We start from the raw sequence: 26,213 nt of genomic DNA on the forward strand, positions 1-26,213 counted from the left end.
TCATTTTGGGTCTTGTTAAATTGCAGGCTTAGACATGGAAAAGCAGCTTCCAGCGATGACTGTTTCCATATGCCAGTTAATAAGCTTTGAGTATTTCACCCATTAATCTGAGTGAACATCCCCTTATTCATCCCCAGCCGGGTCAGTAACGTGACCATTTCAATTACGTGGCTGCAGTGACTCTCTGCTCAGCTTCAAGTGCAATTCAGGATTTTGGGGAGCCTCTATAAAGCCTTGTCATTCCTGAGAGAAGAATGCCTGCAATCTTAGAACTGAAGAGGCTATTAAGATACTCCATCTCATGTAACCCAGCGCTTAAGCACAAGCTCTGGAGAGCAGGAAGAAAGGCTTCACCTTTAAGAATCATTCATTCCAAAACCCACCAGATTTATGGCTAAACACCCCGAACAAGCTTCACACAACCTTCACAGGATGAAGAACTGAGATGGGGCTAAAGGGCTAAAAGAAGGAAAAGGGTTTTCACTCTTTGACGAAGTAATAGTTTGCCCAACAAAAAAGTATTTGGGGGAAAGTCAGGAAAGCGCAGGTAACGACAGCAGCTTCAGCCCATACTACAGCCATGGATTGAAGTGACCTACCGGTCCTTCTGCCTGGACAATCTGCAGCCAAACTGCTTAGAAACAATACAAAACTCCAGTCAAACTAATGTGATCAGTGTCCAAGTAGTGAAGGCCCAATTAACAAGAAAGGAAGCAAGTCGGCTAGAGTTGTGCAGTTTTATTTGAACAAAAACCAGTGTCGGTATTTTTAATAAAGTCTACATTACACTAAATGCATGTACATTTGTAAGAAGATATCTAGTTGTAAAGAAGGTGCAGGATAATATGTACAATCATAGTTAAGTTAAAAAAATTCACATTTTACATAGATTGGCTTGACAGTTCTATGCTTTCATGGTATATAAATGGTAACCAAAAGAGGTAACAACAACAAAAGAAAAAAAATACAAACACACACAAGGAATTTCAGCTGGAGGACTGTGTAATGCACTCATTTTTTTCAAATAAACTAGTTCCCAGAATTTTGAAGTCAAATTTTGGGTATAATTTTTAGAATTATTAGAATTAACACGTTCAATGAGCATACTTATGTAAACATTTTTCCAATAGTGCCATTTCCTTCCATTAAAAAACCTGTACTTTATGCTGTAGTTTGCTCTTCAGCTTTTACAAATTAGAATAATTACACAGGATGTTTTTCAATACATGGTAAAAATTATCAAACAGCAAGGGAGATATGTTCAAAAGACACTTTGAAGCTTTTCAGTCCACTTTCACAACACTGTAAATCTTACTTACAAACCAGAAGCAGGCAAAAAATCCAATAGTCCCTAAAATGAGAAAGTGAAAATGGTTAGTTTATCTTCCAGAGAAAAATCTAACAAATACTTCCCAGCAGGACAGAATATAACATTGTAATCCAGCTAACTATCCAGAATAACAGCAATTGTTAAATGTAACACCACACATTCATCCCTAGGCTAAGTTATTGATTTAGATCAAAGATGACTTTCAGGACCAGGCGGCTTGACGCCTGCATTTAAACTACTGACGGTGATGCCACCGTCACCACCAGCCAGCACACAAGCGCCATTTAAGAAACTGACTTTTATAGCAACAAAGTCAACACTTACCCGGGTTTTTTAGCTCTACAATAGTTCACAGCCACCAATGAATTACACCACAAAACAAGGCCTTGGGGAAAGTCAACTGGATCAGTTTTCTGTTCATCGTGCTCTATTTATGCTCAAGAACAGGGAACTTCTTAATCTGTATATCCTGTTACTTTCTTTTGCTAAAGCAATGCTCCGAATGCTACAGCAGCTGGGAGCAAGCATCAAAAGAAACTAGCAGTGACACAAACCAAAACATGTAGTTTTGTGTAATGTGTATTCAAGCTGCGGATTTTCTTGCCACAGGTCACTATAGGTAATAAAAACATACACTGGTTTGGGCAACTGAACAAATTCACAAACACAGAAATCCAAAGGCTATTAATTACACAGACACCCTTTCAAGTGCTAAAAAAGCCCTTGAGCCTGATGGGAGGCTGGGAGAAAGTACCAGTTCAGGCTTGCCCTGTTCCCACACCCTTTCCTGGGAGTCCGGCTGCAGGGGTGCCTGGGCAGCGCCCCTGTTGGCTGCTTTGGTAGAGCCTTCCTTCATTGCTTACCAATCCAGTTCTTCAGTCATCCAACCCAAATTACCTTCTGGAGTGACTCTGGGCCACATGTGGCTTAAGTTAGTACAGTACAGAGTAAGATGGTGGGGAGAGGAGATAACGCTGAATGAGATTAGTCTACACCAATTTTCTATTTTTAGGCTGAAGAACAATTCTGTGGTTTTCATCCCACAGCCACTATTATGGGGCAACTGCAAAGACATTGTCCATCATGTTTATTTTCAAATTACTTTAAGAACTTCGTATGCAAGAAGACATTGAGCACCACACAATTATTTAAGTCTTAAGCCTCTAAGAGAAGTGATGCATTGTTCCTCATGCTTTTTAGGGGTCAACTGCCACATAGATGTTACCAGTTTAAAAAAGAAAAGGAAGGTCTCAGTTTCAGCTGAATTCACTCAAAGACACAGCAACACACCAGCCCTGTGACACTCCTCACCAGCTACACTACAGGCACTTGCAAGACCAGGCACTCTGCTCCTCCAGTTTTACATCCATCCCTTTCTGTTTGCACAGCCCACATTTCACATCAGCACCAACTTCTCTCACTACTTCATTGTGACTGGTTTATCAACTAGAAGGTTCTTTATTAAGCACTTGCCTTTTCTACATTCATTACATTTCTGTCTTTCAAACCACATCTACGCATTTGATAAGTGAGGAACCTGTCTGTGGATGCTTATTATCTATATGCCAATTCTTGTGTTCATCATGCTCCCATGTATATTTGCAGTTAAAGGCTTTTTGACAACCTACTATTATATGCCACAGATTACCCTTTCCCTCCAAGTTTGCAGTTATCATCCTCTCAAACAGTAGGAGATGGCAGATTTACTGCTGTTGATAGGAGATCACACACCAACCACAGAAAGAATTTAATTCCTTTGTAGGCTTGACATCACTAAGTCTTTCCAGTTTATGGTCAATTCTCCCTCCTTCCTACTGTGTCCAATACTCCAATATCAGCATTGTTACTCTAAGCCTTACTCTCATGGTTTTTTCCTAATAATGGTTCTCAGCATCTGCTTTCTAACTGTTTTTATAATATAGCCCAATTTAAGCCTTTTACGGCTTTGAAAGCAATGTTTCTTCCAAATGTTTAACAGATATCTTAAAAATCTATCTGCTGTTCTAGAACAAAATTGTAATATCATAAAAATTTATAACTAACACAAGAATAAGATTTTCTACGGTTTTCTGAGCATGACATAACTTAATATGGGAACACACTCCAAATCTATAGTATTTTCCTCCAATCCTTGTCACTCTGAATCTCGCCGATATACCAGCTTTCTAGAAAACATGGCCTCATTTGTAGCAGAATCTGAAGACTTCATACTGTGCACAACCATTTCATCTATAAACAGATTTTCACAGGTTTCAGTAACATTGATTTTCAACTTCCCTCCCAAAAAAAAAAGTCTGTTTAGCAAATAACATTTTAAAAAGGAGCAGGGGTATTTGTTTCTTTATGAGAAATTGTTCCAATGTAGCAGAATTAGACTATGACTGTGTTAGGAACGAGCTGTAAGTGGTAACGTTTGAACCACAAATGTATAAGTTCAGGAGAGACTGGACTGATCACCAAAACAGCTTTATGTAGTTAGTACCTTCCCTGGGAGCAGTTTCCTTCTGTTGTTACCTCCACAACAATATTTCAAGCTTCGTAGTATCGTAATTTCTTCCTCTCTCCCATGAACAAAGGTATCCTACAAATTCCAGATGCAGACAGCTCTATGGACCAGAAACTTTAAGACGAGCATCAAACTAAGGACCCCAAAAGTACCTCTACTAAACAGTATACTTGATGCTCAAAGATCAGAACGGTTTAAAGGTGCTGGCAAAATCACAACTAGGTTGAAAATCTACCTCAAAAAGCAGATTTAGAAGGGAGAAATAATCGCAGCAAATCAAATAGGTGTTTTTAGTACTTTGTTTTGTTTTTTTTGCAGTAACATGGGCCAAACACACAGACTGGGAACTTCCAAAAGCTCAGGTCAGCACAGACTTGTGTTGATATAACAACAATCAGTATTAACAGACAGAAATTAATGTAAGCTAAGGAAACACTACTCATACACTGCTTTAAGTTGTACCACTGCTTTACCTACAGGATTTCTTATGGTACTGCAGCAAAAAAGCTTAAGTTTTTTTCAGAAGGTAAGCAGTACAGTGCCTGGTTCCCTTGAAATTCAGTGTTTTTTCCACTTCAGACCTGGGAGTGCTTGTGACTCCATGAACCACTAAGAGGTCTGCAAAAGGTAATTCAGTCAGAATGTTTCCAATTTTCTATATAGGAGTAAATATCCAAATCAGAAAGGGATCTGCAAATGAATAATGACTGGGGAAGAACAACTTTAAACTAGTTTGGCTTGTTTGAAATATCTAGTTAGAATATGTTTTCTACATTTTATCCTATTTCACAAGTTTGCTATTTATTACAAACTTTAGCACTTTACACAGAAAAGCACCAACATACTGGATCTTTAGGCCAGTGCTGAGTATAACAGGTTCCCAGACTTCCTTTTTAACTACTTTGAGTAAAGCCGATCTCAAGACACACAGAAATGCATGATGGGTAGACCTCTATTTTTTCCCAAGTGGACGCCCTTCATACTTTAAGATCCTGCCTTCCTAAATAACCCTTACCAGTCTAGAGAACTGATGCCATCCTGCAGCTCACTGTACATCACAGACCACCCCAGGAGCTACAGCTGAAATACCATTTTTGTGGGGACTATTTAAAATTCAAAAACCCAGTTGTGAAGATGTCTCAAATAATTTCTCTAACCAAGATGCAAAATATGTCAAATACATCCATTCCTATTTACTAGGGAGACATGGATGCTTCAGTTTTATCTTTTTGTCCTATAGTTTCTATACGTTAGAATACTCTGGTCTGCAATATATACTACCACTCAGCAACAGTGTTCTTATACACAGAAAGAAGATCACAAGCTAGCACCTAACTGGACAAGGGAAAGTTATTAGTAAACTAGTTTAAATTCAAAATTAAAACAAGGATTATGACACAGAATAATGCCAAAATACATTAAGCAGACTGTTCTGCTCTATTCATTTCTCCCAGCTTTATTGTTTAATGAAGAAAAAAGAATTCAAAGCACGACCAGATTGTAAGAAAGTAAATAGAAAATGACTCTGCACTTGGCTGATACTTCTTATGTACCTTAAAAGCTCTCTGTATCATACTGGTTTCAATCACCGCACAGTGGTGGGTGCTTCAGAATCTTGGATTCTAAACACAATCTACCCAGAAGATCAAAACTCAATTTTGAAAACGGCATTAACTCACAAGTGAAAATGATGTTCAAAAATAGAGGTCACTGTAAAGCAACATGCTTCGACTATGTTCAGCATTTTTTCGCCTCCTAGCATAAACCACATGTAATCACGTAGCTATCCCATTCGACTACACATATTATTTCTTGAAAGATTAGCCACACTTGGTACGTTAAAATAAAATTGCCTTGTTTGGGTGCGTACATTAATTATTAGACTTCACCAGTCAGATTAAGTTACTGTTGTTGTTGCCACACAAGCATTCAGCTCCTATTTACTTATTCATTAGGATCTCTTGTTACGTCCAAAGTGACACAACACACCACCACATAGGAGGTATTAAAATTGCCTTTTATATTTCTGTCACAGTCGCTGAGACCTAATATGCAAAGATAGAGAAAACCAAAATACCTAGCGCTAACTTAAGTGGAACAGCCCAAAGTCCCCTTTTGGGAACACATATACAGGAAGAACACCAGTACATGTCAAAGCTACATTAGTAAATTCCCCCACCTCCATAAAGTTGAAGGGCTGAACCTTTATTTTCCAAAGCAAATGCTATTAAGGAATATTTTTACATGTAACTTTGCTTGAGTAATCGATCTATAACAGCTTATGTTTCAGCCAAAAAAAAAAATATAATTATCAACTTAATAATAGGAAAGAAATTTATGACAACATTTTGCCTTAGCAAGGATTTATTACACACTCCATATACTTTCTACCTTTCTAGTGACTAGCTATTCTATTCACCTTAAAATAAAAGGACCACGTAGCTAGCAGCTTTCTTCATAAACTACAAATACAGCACAGCCACTGCTAGCGTGTTCCTATTAACATAAAAAACCAAAACACTGCACAGTTTATTATTGTACTTTTGGGGCCTCACTGGCCTCTACATCAAGAACTCCAGGATCAGCACATCTGAAGCTTTTAATACCATTTCAGCAGCTGCCATGACAATTTCAATTATCTTTTTATATATGAAAGGGATATTTTTAATTCTACCAATTTGCATCTTGTAAGTGAAATTGAAATTGGCAGAACAGCAACTAACCTATGCTAAAACCCAGGCACACATTAACATATTGCTTTAGTTTAAAAGTAATTAAAACATATTACACTATAGTTTGTTTAGTTTTTTTCATACACATATATATATATATATACACATATATATAAAACAGAGGATATCTGGAACTTGTCTGTTTTGCCAGGATTTAAGCAGGGTTTTAACTGTCAGAATGCCAACTTCTAGGATTGCCTTCTAATAATTAAAAAAATTAAATCCTCCCTTTTTTGCCCACTTCTTTTTAAAACTTCTTTTTAAACTTTCTTTTGAAGACAGACAGGTCTAAATAACAAACAGCAATAAAAATCTAACAATAAGTGCCTGCTAATGTTATTTAATATAATTTCTACAGAGTACCTGCTCTGTACAAACACATACAGTAGTTTTGTGCTTTACTATGAGCAATGCTATTTTGCCTCATGCTCGACCAGTATCAGAAGCAATAAAGATGAAAGAGGTCCTTCTCACTGCCAAACTGATAAACTTGGAAGTCTGATGCTAGGACTTACTTTCATTAATTATTTTAGCCACTCTTTTTTAACCACATCACGGGAGTCAAGCGATACACCGCATAAAGCAAACACAAAGTAGCTACAGCAGGTTTTAATAATGAGGTAGAATACGTTAAGTAACAATTCGAACCATCACGTCATCCACAAAGAGATCCCCTATTACAAATCTTCGGAATGAATATAAAGGTTGGTTTATGGAACAAGCCATTATATATGAACTAGCATTTTCTCTAGTTCTGTCACTGCAGTACATCATGACACTAAGCACAGTGATACAGAAAAGATCCGACCTCATGTGTTAAAACCACATATACAACAGCAGCAGTATGACGAACAGGGATACAAAATTCTCCCGGCTATTTTTAAGGGCCAGTACCCTTCAAAGAGCTTCTAATTTCATCTAACACATGGTAAATCTGGCACAGATTTCACATCAAATGAACCTCAAAATTAGAGTTTGAGTCAAGTGATTATGAACATTAGAGTAATTCTACAAAAGACACTTAGTCCGCACAAGAAAAGCCAGACTACTGAAAATGAAGAGAGGTATTCAAATAGGTTCCTCCTGTTAAGGTACATTCCTGCCACTAAGAAATGGTGCTTAATGAGCAGGTAAGACCATCTCTAACAGTTCAGAGTTCTCTAATGGCAGCATTCACTTCTTTCCCCAGCACAAACCTAGGTCACTTTTATTCTGGGTCAACATCTTTTATTCTCCATATGCAGAGTGCTATATCTCTAAAGAGCTTTTAGAACCAAATGTGAATTCTAGAATTCAGTTAATCTTGATATCAAAGTGAACGAGAACAGCACTTTGAAAATATAATGGTTTGAACTCGCTGCTAATATAATACTCAATAAAGGAAAATTAATTACACTATAAATAAAAGTTAGAAAAAATAACTTGAAAAATATCTTACGTGTCTTGTCACAAACCAGAGAAGTAACACTGTCTAGAGAGTCATGAATTATATTAAATGTTTCAGATAATCTAAACTTCACCTAATGTTTCTCATTTAGAAAACAGAACCCCCCCATTCATTTTAGTTTGAGCACTGTACTTACCCGTGAAAAGGAAAAAAATCAAGACCATGATCATTGTGTAACCAAAGTATAAAATGGTGCTAGCGGTTCCTGTTATCTGGAGTTTAGAGAAGAAGTAATGAACTGCATAGATAAAGAGATAAACTGCTGTAAAGCTGCTCGTCAGGAACGATCGCCACCACCAGTGATAATCCTGAAAGAAACAACCATTCACTAAGAGACATCACATAGAACAAAGAATATAAATAAACTGGTTAAAAATAACATTGTCTTATGAAATACATTGAATTCTTCAAAATTTATCTAAAAAAAAAAAAAATCCAACATTGCACATAGCTACTTTCTTCCCTTTCTCAAAGTCAGCTGTATTGCTTCCATGGCAAACATGAAAATATTAAAGATCAAGGCTGTTTATTTTTGCTTATCTGCTGCAAACAGTGGATTTTGAAGCAAGACACACATTTCAGAATAGTTAGACATGTCAAAGGCTGACAATACAATCCATTCACAGCGTCCAGCACATGGCAGTGTCTGTGAATACCTCAACTCTGTTTCTAACAGCTCCCAGCTAAAAGTAGTATCTACATCAAAACTGTACTTGTTACCTCTGCACACAGATGGAAGTAGCACAGCAAAACTGTAGCCTCAGAACACGTAATTAGAAGAATTATAAAAACTAGGAACAGGAATCCAAACATGTAGTACATCTGATGAGACCTAAAATAAAAAAAGCACGAGTCTCATTTTTGGTTAAAGGTCTGAAGAAATTTACAGTGTTACATTGCCAGATGCTAAGCTAAAAGAAACCTAAAACCAAACACACACACCACTGGGGTAACTTTGTCTATACTGCTATTAGCTGATTCATAAAAGTTTTTCTTTACCTGAATGTACTTTGTAAATATACATTCATTTGAACTAGTAGTAATACAACCACTGCTTTACAGAGCAACACTCAAAGGCTTCAGTTACACTTCCCCTGCAATTACCACCTATAAACTGTCATAGAGACAGTTATGGACAGTTTCCACCAGAGATGTTTATCACTTCTGGTCTCTCAGAGGACTTTTCACTTCCCTGACTCTTGCATCACCTGTACTCTCCCCTAGTTACAAGACCCACTCATTCCTCCTCAAGCAGCTCAGCTTTCCAGGTGTCTCTGCGCCTCCTCACTGAACCCAACCAGACACTCCTCCACTTCCAGACCATCCCCAGACAAAGTCTGACTCCCACCCAAGGGCAAACTAAACACAAAAACACTCACAGAAATAAATTCAAGGGAAACGTGCTTGTTTACTTTTAATCTGGTGTCTTTCAGCTAAGGGAAGTAACTAAATCAACTCTATTGAGTGACGATGACAATTAACTGCAGTGCAAGATTTGACAGAGGGAGTGGAAGGTGCACCTTCCCTCCATTCTTCCCTTCTGTAGGAGAAATAACGAGCAACAATTTGGGAATTCAGTAATTCCAACTCCAAAAAGCCAGAGTGTACCCTGTTTGTCAGCTGAATGCATTTTCCAGCACAGCTATATTACACAGTTTCTACTTTTGTTGAGGACTAATATAAAAGGCTAACATACATTTGTGTTTGAGAACTGATTTTAAAACCGTTCTGTAAGAAATCTTAACATAAACAGAGGGCACCTTAAAACTTGGCACCTTCAGGTTAATATTTTCAACTGAACAACAATATATTAAACATTTGGTATTTACATTGTGAAAGTTACAAAAGACTGCACTGGTTTAATTTTCCATGCACCTGCTTGATTAGATTTTGACAAGATTTAGGAGTGGTGTCAACGTTTCACAGGGACTGGAATCTTTGTTTTGCAGAACATCAAATCCCAAGATCATGAGCTGATTCTGATTTAATAGCTGATCATATTAGTTTCCTAAATCATAATATAGTTACACACCAGATTAGGGTCCACCTAATCACAACAGCGTTAAACCATGTTTGTGCTGTTCAGAGCCAGAAAGATAAAACAAGGCAACAGGACTCTAATTTCACACTTTGCAGTTGTCAATAAGAACAAGTTTTATAAGTTCTAAGCACAGGAATACACATGCAGACAAAAGTCTGCAAGAAGATTTAAGAAAAAATTAAATTGGTTTATTTCTTATATTAATTGGTTTGGGATGTTCAAACTTGCTGTGTGTTCATTATCAAACCAGCGTAACTAGAACAAGAGTGATACTCACCAAATGCTATTCAGAATGAAAAAAAGTTGAATAAAAATACAGCCAAATGGCAAGATACCACCCATTATGATACCAGGCAACGGCTTTGTGAAAAACGACTGTTCTGGAATTTGGCGAGGAATCTGGTTTGTACGAACCGGATGTTCAATAGGCTACAAAAGAAATCAATATAATTAAAATACAAGTTGTTACATCATAAATAAGATTACTGCGTTTCCCTAACATTGGCATCTAAAATTTCAGTAAACGTAACATTATTTTCATTCAGAAACCATCACAAGTTACTAAACCAAAAAACTACAAACTTGATATTTATCATTAGGAAAAAAAACACATATGCCTTAAACATTCCAACTATTGGCGAGTAAGCAAGTCAGAGCATGAAGGAAAGAATCCGTTCAGTCATTAAAAAAAAACAAAACCACAACAAAACACCACAACTTTTTTCTTAGTTGTCTGGCACTATCTCAAACTAGTGAAGTACAAACCGAGGCACTTCTGAAATGCTACTTCAACAATGAAAGTGCTGACATATTACTGAAGTAGAAAAGGCAAGGAAGACCTCCAAGAGCACTATAAATTCTGATTCTAGTGAATGTACACAAGCAAAAAAGTCTAGCGTGACATTACAAACATATACTCAGTTTCAAAATCCAAGTGAAACATCACTTTACAATCACAGGGCCATAGAGGTTTCAGTCCAACCAGCTCTTGTATGCTTAGGGATTCAGTGGCTCAACTACGGAGGACAGATGTATTTCTGATCTGTATTCACAGAGCCATACCTTCTCTTTGAAGCCAAAATATGCACCAACAAAGGTTAGTGGGACTGAAATTCCAAACCACATAGCTAGGATAGCAACCAAAGTGCCAAAAGGGATGGCAGCTGAGGATCCTTTCACCCACAGAATGAGATTCATAATGAAGAAATCAGCAAAAACAATCCTGGAAAAAAAATAATCATAAAAGGTATTAAAATATTCAGGAAAGAATAAATGCCAGTTAGTATTATAACAAACAAACCAACCAAACACCCCCCCACACACACACACACCCCAAAGCAACCAAACCAACAGAAACAACCACCAAAACAACACCACACAACCAACAACACACAAACCAGTCAAAAGTCTGCATGAGAAAAAAACGTGGCTTCTTGCAATCTTTCATTCCCTAACAGTTCCAGTTACTTTCTGCAATAGTGCAGTTAACATAAAAATGCTTGCAACATCCAACGGTTCCAGTGGTAAAGCCACTATTTAAACAAAGACTCTGCACATAAAACCAAAAAGTAACAGAAACATATCATTGTAAAAATCTATACAAAGTACTAAAAGATAAAATAAAGAATAGACTATCTCAGTTGGAAAGGACCTACAATCCTCATTTAGTCCAACTGCCTGACCAGTTCAGGGCTGACCAAAAGTTAAAGCACATTATTAAGCATTGGCCAAATGCCTGTTAAGCACTAAGAGGCGTGGGGCACCGACCACCTCTATAGGAAGCCCATTCCAGTGTTCGACCACCCTTTCAGTAAAGAAATGCATCATAATGTCCAGTCTAAACCTTCCCTGGGCACAGCTTTGAGCCATTCCCATGTGTCCCATCACTGGATCCCAGGGAGAAGAGCTCAGCACATCCTCTCCTCGAGAAGCTGGAGGGAGCCATGAGGATTGCCCCTCGGCCTCCCCTTCTCCAAACAAGACAAGTCCCAAATCCCCAGCTGTTTCTCCTAGGACATTCCTTCCAGCCATGTCACCAGCTTTATTGCCCTCTTCTGGACACAGTCAAGGACCTTCACATCCTTCTTAAATTGTGGAGCCCAGACCTGCACACAAGGTACACCAATGCTGAATACAGTTGGACAATCACCCTTCTTGACCAGCTTGTTGTGCTGTGTTTGATGCACCCCAGGACGGGGTTTGCACTCTCTCATGTGAATCACCTTTCCTATTATTACCTTTATAGGTCCCTTACAATCAGTAAATCCCCTCTGAAAAAACACAGTGATAGCAACATCTCATATTTAGGAAACCGCACATCACTCACAACAAATGTATACCCTGCCACAGTGTGTGTCACAGCAATGGGGTAGCAGAAGGGTGGATTAAACAGGGCTCTCCCCTACAACAAAAATCTTTGTATTAACACCTCATGGAGTTATGCAGTTAAGTAGCCCGCACCTTTGGAGAATTCAAATAAAGACTGCATCAGTCATGACATGTCTCCAGACCTGTTCTTCCCTCCCCAGTTAAATGCACCTGCCTCATTTTCTAAACATCCTGGGAAAACACCAGAAAAGAACTCCAAGATACACAATGAAGATTTCAAACATCTCATTCTGAAAACAAGGCAAAAAGTACTGCAAAGGAACCCCATAAAAACTGCTTGAATTGCCATTATTCATGGATTCAGAGATGTATCACAGAAAACTCATTCTCAGGAAGGGCCCCTGCAAAGTGCACCATTATCTGGGTTTCGTTAAAAAGTGGTCCTGAGGCAGAATTCACACTGCCCTAAAGCAAATATGCATCCTCCACTGTATTTAATTTAAAAAGGAAGAAGGAAGGATCAGAGCACTAGGCAGGCTCCTTCTTCCCTAGGAGAGGCCTTACACTTGCCAAAGCTGTTTGGGGGAATAGACTTGTTAAATAAGCACAACCAAGCAACCTCTGGTGTAACCATCTTGTTGAACAAAAAATAAAAATCAAATCCATTTTAGAAGTCTTGCTAATCTTCATCATCTGCTCAAACTCGTAATACAGACCCCACTTACCCCCTCCAAAGTTAGAAAAAAAAAACCCTGCAAATATGAACTCCCATCAGTCTACTGAGACTATATGGCCTTAGGCTGTTTATGATATTATGCAAATTCACTGAACTAGCATAGCATAATCAAGACATCTGTTCCTATTTTACCATCCCAAATCATTTTACTTCCTCTGTGAAACTTAATTTATTTGGGAGTTTAAATGATCAGCGTGATATTTCTTCCACCAATAAATATTTTCTTCTCTCTCAAGATAATATCTAAATGACAGCAGGGAGACTGATGTGCATTTTGTTTAGAAATAAGATTCCCTCATAGAAATACTACACTCGGTAGTTATCGAATGCATTACATTTCATTTGATGAAATTCTACTATACTCAAAACCAAGTCATGTTTTATTCATTCTTGGCTTTTTTGGAGGGAAGAAATACCTTAAGAAATTATTTATAACCTTTTCCTCAACTTTTGCCAAGGACATTTGTCAAGGGATAGCTTCATGTACCCGAAGTTGCAACTAAGAAATATGGAAAACTTGCAGAAGAAATTAGTCTCTGCTCCCTTTCTTCACTGATCTAATTCTCATGAGATGTCTTGAGGGCTGCAAGAAAACGAAAGGGAGGAGAGCTACCGCTCTTCCCAGGCACAACAGTATTGGGCACACTATGATACACACTGCAGCCATATCCAAAAATGGACACTACCTACATCTATATAAGATGATTATAACCAGTTTAAGAGGATCTCCGCATTATTCTCACCCAGAAGCACTCTTAACTTCTACTGTATGGTATAACAGTATATAACTATTTACTTTAAAAAGTCATAACGTCTTCTATCTTTTTCAGTAACATAGTTAGAATAAAACACTGATGCTAAAAGGTAATAGAGATTCTCCCTAAAGCACAGTTTCTCCCTATTTACAGAAGCACACTACAGACACTCCAAAGTTGCCCCAAAACCACCTACTTGCAACAAAGTGACCACAGCCATTACCAGTTAAAACAGGATTACCTGGACCACACCAAGTGCTGTGGTACCAAACTAGAATTTCCCCATCACTATTCCTAATGTTCTGGTGTGGTGATTCTCAAAGGCTGTGACACTACCATGCAAGAGAGTCACGTCATTCCTCCTGCCCCACAGCTGATTACAAACCAAGATGCTAATAAGACTGTTCTAGAGTACTGGGCTCCAGCTCCTCAGAATTCAGTTTTCATTATATTCACAGATAGGCCACATACCAAAGGAACCGCACTTTGGAGAACAATAAAGAAAATAACCACACAAACAAGCATCATAACAAATCAGTTTTTTGCCCCACTCCTTCCTGCCATAGATTCATTTATACTTAAGAATAAAGGAAAGAATTAGGCGAAATGATACTAACCCAGGGCAAAGCAGAGCTGTAAGCAAAACATTTGTCTTCCACTTCTCACCTCTAAACGCTGAGGGAAAAAGTAAAAACAAATTCAAGTTCAGAACTTTTTCCAACTATTTTGCAGTATGGCAGCAAGAAGCAGATTTGTTGTCTGAGACACCAGCTCCGGTCCAACATTTATATTAAGCCCAGCAATTATGAATTTAACCTGGTGTGTCACATCAATCAAACACATGTACTTACTCTTGTACATCCTAGCAGACACATAACCAGCTGGAGTTCCCAGTAAGACCCACAATACAACTGCACAGGTCATCAAAGCACCACGGTTGGCAGGAGAAAGAAAACCAAGGCAAGCTAGGACTAAAGAGACAAAAAGATTTAGTCACCTGTGGATACGTGTCAAAATTTCCCTGTAACACATATCACACTGTTTTCTTTCACTACCAGATACTTAAATGAAGACCACGTGCATAAACTCTCATATGTTCCCATCATATGACCATACTCCAAATGACACTGTTTAATTCATAATAAAAGCATTATTTCTACCATATCTTTTAAATAGTTTCTTGTAGCCAGAAGACTGAAAAATAAAACACAAAAACCTGTGACAGAGCTAAGGTGCTTTTTTTATCAGGGGGAGGTTGAGGATTTATTGGGGATTTTTTTAGGGTTTGTTTTGGGGGGATGAGGATTTTTGGTTGGTTTTTGTTTTATTTTACCGGGGAGGGGGGGTGGTTTTGGTTTTTTAAGGGAGAAATAAGTGCGAAGACAGACTATCTCATGAGTCACATTTACTCAAGGCTGCCTGTATCTGAACCAATTGTAGAGGCCAACCCAGAGATACTCTCAGGAGTTGTCAGTGATCTCCAGCGGGAAGTTTTGGTTTTAAACAGAGAAAGGATGTTTTTTCCTCCCCTCAATTTCTTTCTGTACTACACTGGTTGCACAGGAATCTAACTACAGTCAAGCAAGATACAAATAATTGTGACCAACACTGAAAGACAAGCCCATCAAGAAAATTCTATTTATCTTATAGCATCATGTAATCAATAGAAAAAAAAGGCGGCTCCTCTATGAAAGACAAAAAAATCTGAATAAAATCTGGAAATCAGGATTTGAGAAATTTTTCTTTTGTAACAATTATCAGTATACTTTCCAGTTCTACTTGAGAGTAAGAAAGTAAATGGTGATATAATTTATAGGTAACATATAAACACCAACTTGTGAGAGTCTACATCATCACATGCATATATAGCTGCAGGCTGTTGTGTCAACTGTATTAGACAGAAAGTGTTCTGAGAACATTAAAGCTTTGATTACATGTCTTTGAACTTGCATTACTGGATCTCTGGATAATTTACACCACGACAAACTGTTTTTGTTTTTCATAAAGAAACTTGTAACCAGGAAGCTCAGTTTCTGCAATCACGAAGAATCTGAATTAGCCCAGATACCACAATATTTTGAATGACACTACTTACAACAGCATTACTGACGTGATCCAGATTATCGTTATGAAACAGTGTTAGTATTTCATTTTACTAAAGGAAGGACTTCGTTTCCAAAAGCAAGCCTCTATCATTTGTTTAATAATACTGTATCTTTCTTACAGTATGACACTACAAATGCATCGCCTTAGTGAAGTTACTTACATAAAGTAATAAATGTCATAATGAAAATTTGCGTTCCTTGGCCCAGAAAGACAGACAGTAACATTCCTTTCCTTGGAGGTCTAAACACATCTCCATGAACCAGCTTCCAGCCAAATTCCTCTTGGGCATCTTCCTGTATAAAATCAACAATGTCTTTAGCAAAGATGCATAATGCAGAGTGAATTAACACAAACAAGATGAAAAATACATATTTAAAGTTTGATTAACTTCCAGTTTAGATCCAAAGGCACACTAATTGCATTTGATTCATCATTCATTGATTTTATAACCCCCTAATGGTTCAGTGAAAAGAAAAAGGCAGAATTTATCAAGAAAACCCTCATCTCTTAAAGCAAGAAAAAGTAAAAATGAAATGTAATTAGCCACACCATATAACATCATTCTAAATTTAAAACTAAAACAAAGCATTCCATTTAATTTAACTTGGATTACGGCATTTCAATCTAGTTCAAGCATTCATCTTTCTTTTTGCTTCCATTACAAAGCATATCAGTCTCAATGACAACATTGGAAGAGAATGAAATGGTCCCTGTATCCTGGAAGAACGTCTGCTCCCTAGAGTCACTGGGGGCAAACACCAACACCCTTTGTCCCACTGTCAGGGATGGGTGGATGGATGGCACTGGGTGGGGGGATCCTCAGTCCAGCGGCTCTAAGGAACCACTGCTGAAGAATAAAACTTTTCAGTAAAGTCACTCAAAACAAACACCTCATAAAACAAACAAACACACACATGCCAGACCACAAATAACCAATAGCTCAAGAAGACCACTCTCTTCCTCACCAGGTTAAAAGCTACAGGTTTCATTCCACCTAGGAGTACTGAGTTTAGTTGAATGGACTGCTTACCACTAGAATTACAGCACACAAGAAATAGGGTAACAAAGATTACAGACCAAATCAGCGAGTGATATACAGCAACCTAAGACAGATCAAAGTGATTTAAAAAAAAAGAGGATAGGAGTTCTGCCTCTCACTGTTGAAAAGATATTGACATGAATTGCCTTAAATTCAGTTCAGGAATTTTAACTTAGCCACAAGACCCTAAAAGTAATCTAATGATTTCTAAACACTTCATTAATCTATGTCTCACTCAATCTACACCACAGTGAAGGCCAGTTGGTATTAGCTGAATGTTAAATGAACATACTAAGACCACGATCACTGGTTTGTGCATCTATCTCTTTGCAGGTAGAACCACCAGCATTCCCTAACTGTGAGATACTAATTTGTTTCACTGCAGCTTCCTCAGCCCAGGTCCTCTTTTGAACAATTACTTCACAACTTTTTAAAATCAGCTCCTCGAACTGCAACAGATCTTTAAGACTCTTAGAACTGGTGAGAAAATAAAGTGTAATTTTTTTAAATCCACACCTATCTCTACTGTTAGCCATGAAAACTAATCAAGCTTCTACAAATCTTGCTCTTTATTGCATTAAGAATGACCAACTAATAAAGATAACACAGTATAACATACTGAACATAATTTAATTGAGAGATCAAACAGAAGCTTCACAAAAACAATCAGTTAAAGGATGTGGAAAAATTCTTCCACTTTAATTACTCTCTGGATTTGCATTAACAAAAGATATTAAATATCAAAAACACAAAGAAGAAAAGTACTTTCAAATATTTTAGTTCCTATATGAGACATTTTTGTGCATTTTAAAGTATTTCTTTATCCAGATAGCCAGCAGCAACAGTGAAAATTCAAACCTTTGTAGTATCTGACATCATTTCTCATCTTTGGCTTGCAGATGCCACTTTTACTAGTGAGAAAGGGTAATTTTTACTCAGCCTTCCACTCACAGTGAACTGGTCAAGTCTTTTAAACTCGCAATCAGTTGTATTTATTTCCACCAAGTCACTACAGGGACCTGCCCCTTTGCTATTTTAAGGAGTATATATTTCAAAAGAACTCGCAATAGGTTCAGTTGGATGGCAACAAGCTCCAGTCTCTATGCTAATTCAGACAAGCCCGGCTCAACTTGGCACAGTGATCACCAGGAGAATTGTATTAAAATAAGATTAAAAAAAAAAAAAATACACACACCAATTTGTTCTAATGCAATTAGAGATCAGAAGTGTGTTGCACAAGAACTGCAATATTACAATCTCCTAACTGTAGACAAAGAGCAACATCAATTTGTACTGGTCTATGTTAATCAGAATCTCTTTCATAATATTTAGTGTGACAACTACTGATTCTCACACTACTTTCACTTCATTACTAGCTGTTGGTTTAATTTTTGATCCTTTTTGCAATAGCCATCTGATGTAGGGTTTAAAAAAAATACACTTTGCTGTATGAAGTTCCATAGCATCATATTTCTCGTGAAATTTAGACCACAAACCTTCCAAACTTTACAAGTCAGGAGCTAGCACACTTTCTTTCTGGACAAACTATCCCACAAACTCCTATAAAGAAACACCACCTCGAAACTGGAAAAATTACAGCAATTGAGCTTCCTAATGCAGCATCATTGCAATGGGGACAATACCTGGCTGCAGTCATTTTAAGCCTGATCTCTTGAAGAGAGGAGAAGACAGTTATCAAAAAAAATAACTGTTCTCTTCATAAGCTTCGTTGTTCAGATTGCAAAATGCATTTTTAGAGAGAAAAATAGACCAAAGTGGGTAGCAAAGTCTTTGCTTCTGTGCTACAGATGTCTGTGCAACAGATACGGTGCAGGTCCTGTGCTAAAGCCACATAATGTGACTTTAAACAGGGCTGCGCTGCCAAGGTATTTTAAGTAATCCCAGGTTGCCATAGACACGGAATTACTGAATGGTTGATGCTGGAAGGGACCTCTGGAGGTCATCTTGTCCAATCCCCCTGCTCAAGCAGGGCCACCTAAAGCAGGTGACCCAGAACCATGCCCAGATGGCTTCTGAATATCTCCAAGGATGGAGATCCCATAAATAACACAGTGGCTGCTTAGGTCAGCGTCACCACCAGCTACGTGTACAGATCAACTTCATAATATAACCACAGGATTCAGGAGGAATTCCCACATCTTAATAGTAAACCAATGCCAGAACACTTATCTATTACCATGTATTAAATTCTTGATAGTTATACATCTCTTTAGATTGTAATTGAAAACTATCATCGATAGACAAAAAATGTGCTCACATAAGAGCTGTAAATCTTACTCACAGAAGAGTCAATCTGGTTGTATCTTGCAATGTCTTTATGAAGAGTCCTCAGAATGATCATAGCCACCATGCCAGATAAGAAGAGAACGATTACAAGGGAATTCATTATACTGTAGATAAAGAAAAAGTCAAGCTTTCAATCCATTTATTCAGGTTTCAGGACATGCACTCGAATTCATACCATATATTTAATCAGATTAGTCTTTTCAAACACTTTACACTGCAAAACATTAACATTTCGACATAAATTATATACTTACTTGGTATCATTTGCATGATACAGAAGGAAATAAGTAAGAGCTTTTCATATACATCTTTTACTCATAAAAAAGCCTTTCTTTTTACTGTAAGCAGCTGCTGAGCCCAAACCATGCAGTACACTTATGTACCTCTCACTTGGCAGTTAGAGAAAGCCAGACGGTTAACAACAAGAACACTGCAGAGCAACAATGTCTCAGAAGTTCTACAGAATGGAGATGACAAAAGTAGAATGATGGAAGCTGCCTTTTGGACATTAATGGTGCATTCATTTGGACAAATGCAATACTACAGTTACTCCCAAGAGGTGGAAGACTGATAAAAGTTATTTCACATATGAAAACAAAGTTTTCTTGCTTGAAAACTAACAGACTTTCTTTCTACCATAGCAGAAGTTATATATCCCTAGAAGCACAAATTCAAAATCTTTGTGCTCCCCCTGCAAGGTTATTCACTGAATCAATGCAAATCTTACCTAAACCACTGGATGTTTGTATGTGGCATAGACTCCAAAATATAGTCCCATCTGGAAGCCCACTTAATACTATTCTTTTCCTATAAAAAAATTAAATAGCAATTAATATAAACAAGTACAAACTTATTGCAGTCTCTGAGAAGGAATAAGTACATAAAATAACTTCCACAAACCTTCCCCATTCAGCATTAATATCTAAGCTTGGTATCAACCCTGGATGTTAGACCTGCCTCTTGCATTAATTCTTCGTATCTCTTGAGCCTCTCAAAGAATATCTTGTTTATTGAAATCTCTTATTCACATCTTCTGCCTTCAAATGAGGCTTCACTAAGCCTCATCCTTCCATGATTTGGTATGTAGATGCCTGCAGCTCCCATGCGTACACTCAAAACCAATCACGCCACATCACTACAAGTTACACCCAGCACAACACACTGATCTTGAAACTTTAATTTTGTTAAACATACTTTATGAGTATGTTTGTAGTTGCCCCTAGATTTTTTTCTCTCTCATCATCTTTAATGTATTTAGCACAGGCTTCCTTGCTCCCTGCTATAATGATGTCTTATACAGACTGTTTTCCACTCTGATTCCTGGCAAACAACTTTTCCAGATATGCCTGTGAAGGATTTAAGAAATCATTCAGCACTTTCACCTTTGACAGATGCTTCCATTCTTTTCTGTCTCCTCCTCTAAACACTTCATACGACAGCTGTACAAGCGACAATTCTGACCACAAGCCTTGTCCTCTACAGCTTGTCTCACGGGATGTACGTTTGCTGTCCTGCTATCAAATTCTGACTCCTGGCTGGCATGAAGTTCAGCAAAACTTCATTTATTCACCACGTGATAGATTTGTACAGTTAATTCTCAAAATTTAGACTATGTCTGCAGCCCAGAATTTTTAAGTTCTGACTCAATGTTCTAGATCAAGAACACATAAGACAAACAAGGTGGCTGAAATCGCTATAAATTGCACTTTATTGGCCTAATCAGCAGCTGATCAGTAGTTTACAGCTAGTTGTGAGAGAGTTTCAGAAGTGCGGTTCTAAAGTTTGTTACTTGAGTGCTAAACTGCCCACATACTTAGATTTTTGTACACTTATGTATTAAACATGAGAGGCACGATGGTGCATATTTTCATATACACAGAGATAAATACTGTGCTCACTTCAATTAATTAAAGCCGATACAATTGCTTTCTCATCAGAAATCAGCTGTCATATTAGGACCATAAAAGAGTTACACATTTTACTGGTTTATGTATTCAGGCTTAGTGAAACTGATATTCTCCCATTTATGGAATCATAGAATCATTCTGGTTGGAAGAAACCCTCAAGATCATCAAGTCCAACAACTACCCTAACTCTGGCACTAAACCATGTCCCTAGGAACCTCGTCTAAACGCCTTTTAAACCCCTCCAGGAGGGTGACTGCAGCACTGCCCTGGGCAGCCTGTTCCAATGCCTGACAGCCCTTTCTGGGAAGAACTTCTTCCTAATATCAAACCTAAACCTCTCCTGGCACAAGTGGAGGCCTTCTTGTCCTATCACTTATTACTTGGGAGATGAGACCAACCCCCTCCATGCAACAACCTCCTTTCAGGCAGTTGCAGACAGCGATAAGGTCTCCCCTCAGCCTCCTTTTCTCCAGGTTAAACAGCCCCAGTTCTCTCAGCTGCTCCTCAGCACACTTGTGCTCCAGGCCCCTCACCAGCTTCATCACCCTCCTCTGAACTCTCTCCAGTACCTCAATGTCTTTCTTGTAGCGAGGGGCCCAAAACTGAACACAGGATTCAAGGTGTGGCCTCACTAGTGCCCAGTACAGAGGGACAATCACTTCCTTAGTCCCATGTATTTTACCCATACATAAATATATTAAAAATACTTCCCTAGTATTTAAAAATACTTCTCGCTGATAAATACTCCCCTTTTAAAGTTATTTTGAAACCACTGATAAAAAAATAAAAGGTATCGGGCAGTATTTCAAACCAAGGCTAAGGGAGAACACAAAACCGACGGTTTTGAGGCACAGGGAGACTGAGACGCGCCGAGCGCCACCTGCTGGACGCGCCGGAACCTGCCGCTGCCACGCCCACCCGCCACGCCCACCCGCGGGCACCCCAACAGCCAGACACATGATGCGAATAACAGGCAAAAGCTCCCATTGCAATTCTAAATTGCAATTTATCACCAAGATTTCAGCACAGGTGTTAACAGACAGGAGGCTCATTCACGTAGTGAAACACGAGGGTCTAAGGAAGAGCAGGTGTCTCAAGGGAAGCAGAACACAATACAGGGCCAGGCACCATGAGGTTCCATTTGGTAGAACAAAAGCTATTTTCGTACGACGGCTGCTTGACTGCCTATACAAAATTAACTGGTGGTCTCAGGCCAAATCCTGCAAGACTGGTGTCTTACACCAGAAAAATAACCATGCTTTGGGACAGACTGGTACCAAGGCTTGAAGGAGCTTGAACCAAATTACTCTCACCCCCCCAAGAGACTCACTCTCCACATTGGCTCGCAAGAAACTCTCATTTCCTCCTAAGTCAAACAGGCTGAATAAAGCATATCTCAAGGAAGACAACTCTTGCATTTATTCAGTCTACTAGCTATTAATATTAAAATAAGACAAAAAAAAAAAAGTCTTTATACATTCCAATTGCCACTTAAACTACAGTAATGGAAAAGTAATAGGTCTTGGGTAAACTGCTTCACATGACCATATGGAATTTACACTGCGTAAATACACTTATGGCTATCAGCAAATTATCCAGTTGTTTTGATGTCATTCTTTTGGAGAATTACATATTCATGTAACAGATTCAATACTTACTTCAAATGTCACGGAGTAAGTATAGATCAAATTCAGTTTATTGGTGAATTCTCCAGGAATCTCCATAGGTGGACCTTCACAACTTAAGTTGTTCTCATCTGTATGTTTGTAGCTAAGGGGAAACAAAGAAAGTTAAATAAAATTGCACATGCTCTAAAGGACGAATTTTCTCAAATTCTTTTCTAAGTAAAAAGAATTTGTTATTTAACAAAACCCAAACAAAACAGACCACAAAGAGAGACGTGTATATTACTTTGTATCAGTTATTCAACTTCTCAAAGAAGCTGCTGTTCTGTTCTTCTACCAAAGCGTGAAGATCTCAATGTATATTTTATGAATACTTATGTTTGTGGCTAGAGATAATATGAGAAAAACAAAATCATGTATATAATTAGGCATAAGTATTCAGAATTTCTGTAACAGCCTTAAAACCACAACAGAACCGAACACTAGTTCTCAGGAGAGCTTCAAGGTTGAAGCAAAGCACCAAGTAAAACATCAGGTCAGAGAACAACAAAATTAAGGTTATGTGTAACCTAACCATGCCCCCTTGTGGTCTGCATTACTGGCGAAAAGATAAATTCTCCCTTTTCAAACAGTCAGGATGCAACTGCGAAAGCGTTAATTTAAAGATTGGAGAAGGCTGGTAGAATCTTCTTACCACCATATCAGAGCAGAGGTAAATGGAAGGAATAAACCTGCACAGCAAGTATAACTCACTAAAAACACACTATACCATGGCAACAGAAAAAGCAAGTATACCCAAGTCATGTGGTATCATACATGTCTGTATGACTTGAGAAACTGGTAGTGTAATTTAAGAATGTACTTAATCTCTGTAGAAAATAGGGAAGAGTTTAGCTAAAAAATAAAGAAGCGTCTTACTTTGAAATTCTAAAAACAGACCGTGCTACTCAATATAGGTAAGTATGAACTGTGCATGAACAGACTGACAAGAGGCCATAGTAATCCCTTCTGTCTGTTTCTGACCTCTGAATTGTTGCATCTCCTCTCTGGTCAACAGAAATACAGAAACTAAGAAGCCACTGTTTAAGAAAATGAGTTAGTTTTAGAAAATCAGTTGCTGTCTTCTGTTCTGAATACCAGTATTAACTTGATATTTTGCCTACACCTCAGTATCCAAACTAACACAGGGAAAAGTACACCAGTAAAAATACTGTACCTTCATACAAAGTAGATTTGGGAGGCAACACAGCAACAATAATAGAGATGACACTGGAAACTGTCACTCAGTTAAAGGACGTTTCTCAGTGCATCTGAAAACATGTCTTTTAAAATAAGGTAATGCGCACCCAGAGGCACATCAATAAACACATGAGAAAGCTTTTATTGTTTGCATCAGGTTCTGAGAGTCCGCATAAGCAGTTTTTCCATCAGGAGAAACTTTGGGGCACCTTTCTAAAGCAAAGTTAAATGACATTTACAGTTGTGGAACTACTCGTTGTAATGCTAGTTCCAGCTTTGAACCACTATACTAAAAGTTTTATCAGAATTCAGAATAACCCATCCCTCAGAACTTACTGACACCAGGTATCATTTCTAAGTTTGCAACTACTGTCAGGACTCCCTAGTACTAGAATCTGCTGCCTTAATGGACAGTTACCTTTGTGGTCTCAGCCTTGCCATCACCAGTCTCGCACCGGGCCAGTTTTCATCCTTCCCACTATGGTACATGATTGTTATGTCAACGTGGTTGAAGAGGTAGAAAGTGTTCTTCTTGTTAAACTCTGACTACAAAATATCATCAAGAGATTGAGAAGCCTCTCCAACAGGAGGGGGCGCAAGCAGCCAAGAACTTTAAAAATGAGACTACTGTCCAATGAAGGAGTAAGAAAGAAGGGGAAATACGTGAACATTCACTCTTTTTAATATACCTGTATAAAATATTTATATATTTTCTATATATTCTGTCATATTACAGAAATACAAACCCACATAATAAAGTATCACATTTGTGTTACTAGTAAAATTTAAATGTATTTGACACCACTTTTGCATTTGCAACAAAAAGCTGCCAAAACAAGTTCAAAGATGTAATTATTCAATGTACAAGTAATTCAGATTCATCATTTATCTTCACCCCACACTCTTCCTGGTAGACACTCCAGCTACCAAAGCTTACAAACCAAGTTCTGCTTCAAAAAACTACCTTCACCTTCAGTAGCTATTCTGATTTGTCATCACTGTCCTTTCAGAATTCAGAATTATGAAGAACTACATAAAGCTCAGATGATACCAGAGTCAAATAAAAATGGACTTGGATTTTCTGTTCTCCTCAATGCTGTCATTGTTTAAAAAACTTGAATTTTATTTAGGGGAGCAGGATGACAGACTGCTAGTTGAGTTTCCAAGGAAAAAAAAACAAACACCTTTATTCACCATGTGTATTTCAATTGCCATACAACTTCTGTACCCTGCCCCCTCAATGGAAAATATGAAGGTATCTTGCATTAAATTTATCTGGATTCCTCTTCTTTCACTGTGATCAAGAATCCCATCAGGAGAAGACCAAAATCATACCTGTGCCATACTATAACCTCATCTTTAGATACTCGTTTCCTCCATTTCCAAAGTAGCAGTTGATGCGATAACGTAGCTCATCAGCTGCATAAATACCAGGATGAACTGTAGCTGTGCCACTGCATTATAACAACCCCTTTCCAGGCCCCATTTTTGAAGAGATAATTATGTCTGCTGGGATAGGCATTTGGGTATACTCCTAAAAGAGGATGACATTCTGCAACTCAGCCTAGAGATTACACTCATATCCTTGGGGCTACTTTTTAATTTGCCCATGTAACAATCACCCCTCTAGCACTATACCATGCAACATTCTCATCCCATTTAGAATCTACGGACTAAAATTGACACTGGGTATAGCAGATACACTGGCAGAGCATCCACAGCACAGCTAGTACATATGATTTGCAGAGCACTTCATGGATACACAGTACAAGCCCCCTAAGCACTCATTAGGAAATTCAAACACTGCTGCCTATGTATGAAGCTCCACCCTCCCAAAAAACAAACAAACAACTTTTCATCCAAGTTGCTGATTTTGCTACAACCATTTTCTGTGTACCAGACAGCTCCCAACTCAACAGACACCAGCATCAATTTAAAATAATAATTAAAAAAAAAACAAAACTCACATACAAATATAGTTGAACACAACTAGAATAGGTTATTCAATTTACAGACCATTTTAAATGGTTTAGGGAACCTGAGGAGTTGGAAGGTGACTGTCGACCAAGTAAACTGAACATGCATGACAAAGGCATCACCTCCAAGAAGCATCAC

At 38.1% G+C, this 26,213-nt stretch overlaps 1 protein-coding gene across 1 annotated transcript in view; it reads right to left on the reverse strand.

The window, feature by feature from the left end:
• Positions 1–723: 723 nt before the first annotated feature.
• The window catches only part of LOC102087564 (transmembrane 9 superfamily member 2), a 30,522-nt gene continuing 5,032 nt past the window's right edge, over positions 724–26,213 (reverse strand). Inside the window, exons 6-17 of the mRNA XM_005500520.3 lie at positions 24,517–24,644; positions 22,893–23,004; positions 20,055–20,134; positions 19,323–19,431; positions 16,142–16,274; positions 14,727–14,846; positions 14,493–14,550; positions 11,119–11,278; positions 10,334–10,485; positions 8,736–8,847; positions 8,152–8,323; positions 724–1,351 (exon numbers count right to left, since the gene is read on the reverse strand). Of these exons, the coding sequence (XP_005500577.2) occupies positions 1,284–1,351; positions 8,152–8,323; positions 8,736–8,847; positions 10,334–10,485; positions 11,119–11,278; positions 14,493–14,550; positions 14,727–14,846; positions 16,142–16,274; positions 19,323–19,431; positions 20,055–20,134; positions 22,893–23,004; positions 24,517–24,644 (1,404 nt within the window). The 3' untranslated portion in view covers positions 724–1,283. The remainder of the gene's footprint in view (positions 1,352–8,151; positions 8,324–8,735; positions 8,848–10,333; positions 10,486–11,118; positions 11,279–14,492; positions 14,551–14,726; positions 14,847–16,141; positions 16,275–19,322; positions 19,432–20,054; positions 20,135–22,892; positions 23,005–24,516; positions 24,645–26,213) is intronic.

This window comes from Columba livia, chromosome 12 (genome assembly GCF_036013475.1).
Source record: "Columba livia isolate bColLiv1 breed racing homer chromosome 12, bColLiv1.pat.W.v2, whole genome shotgun sequence".
NCBI classification, from domain to species: Eukaryota; Metazoa; Chordata; class Aves; order Columbiformes; family Columbidae; genus Columba; species Columba livia.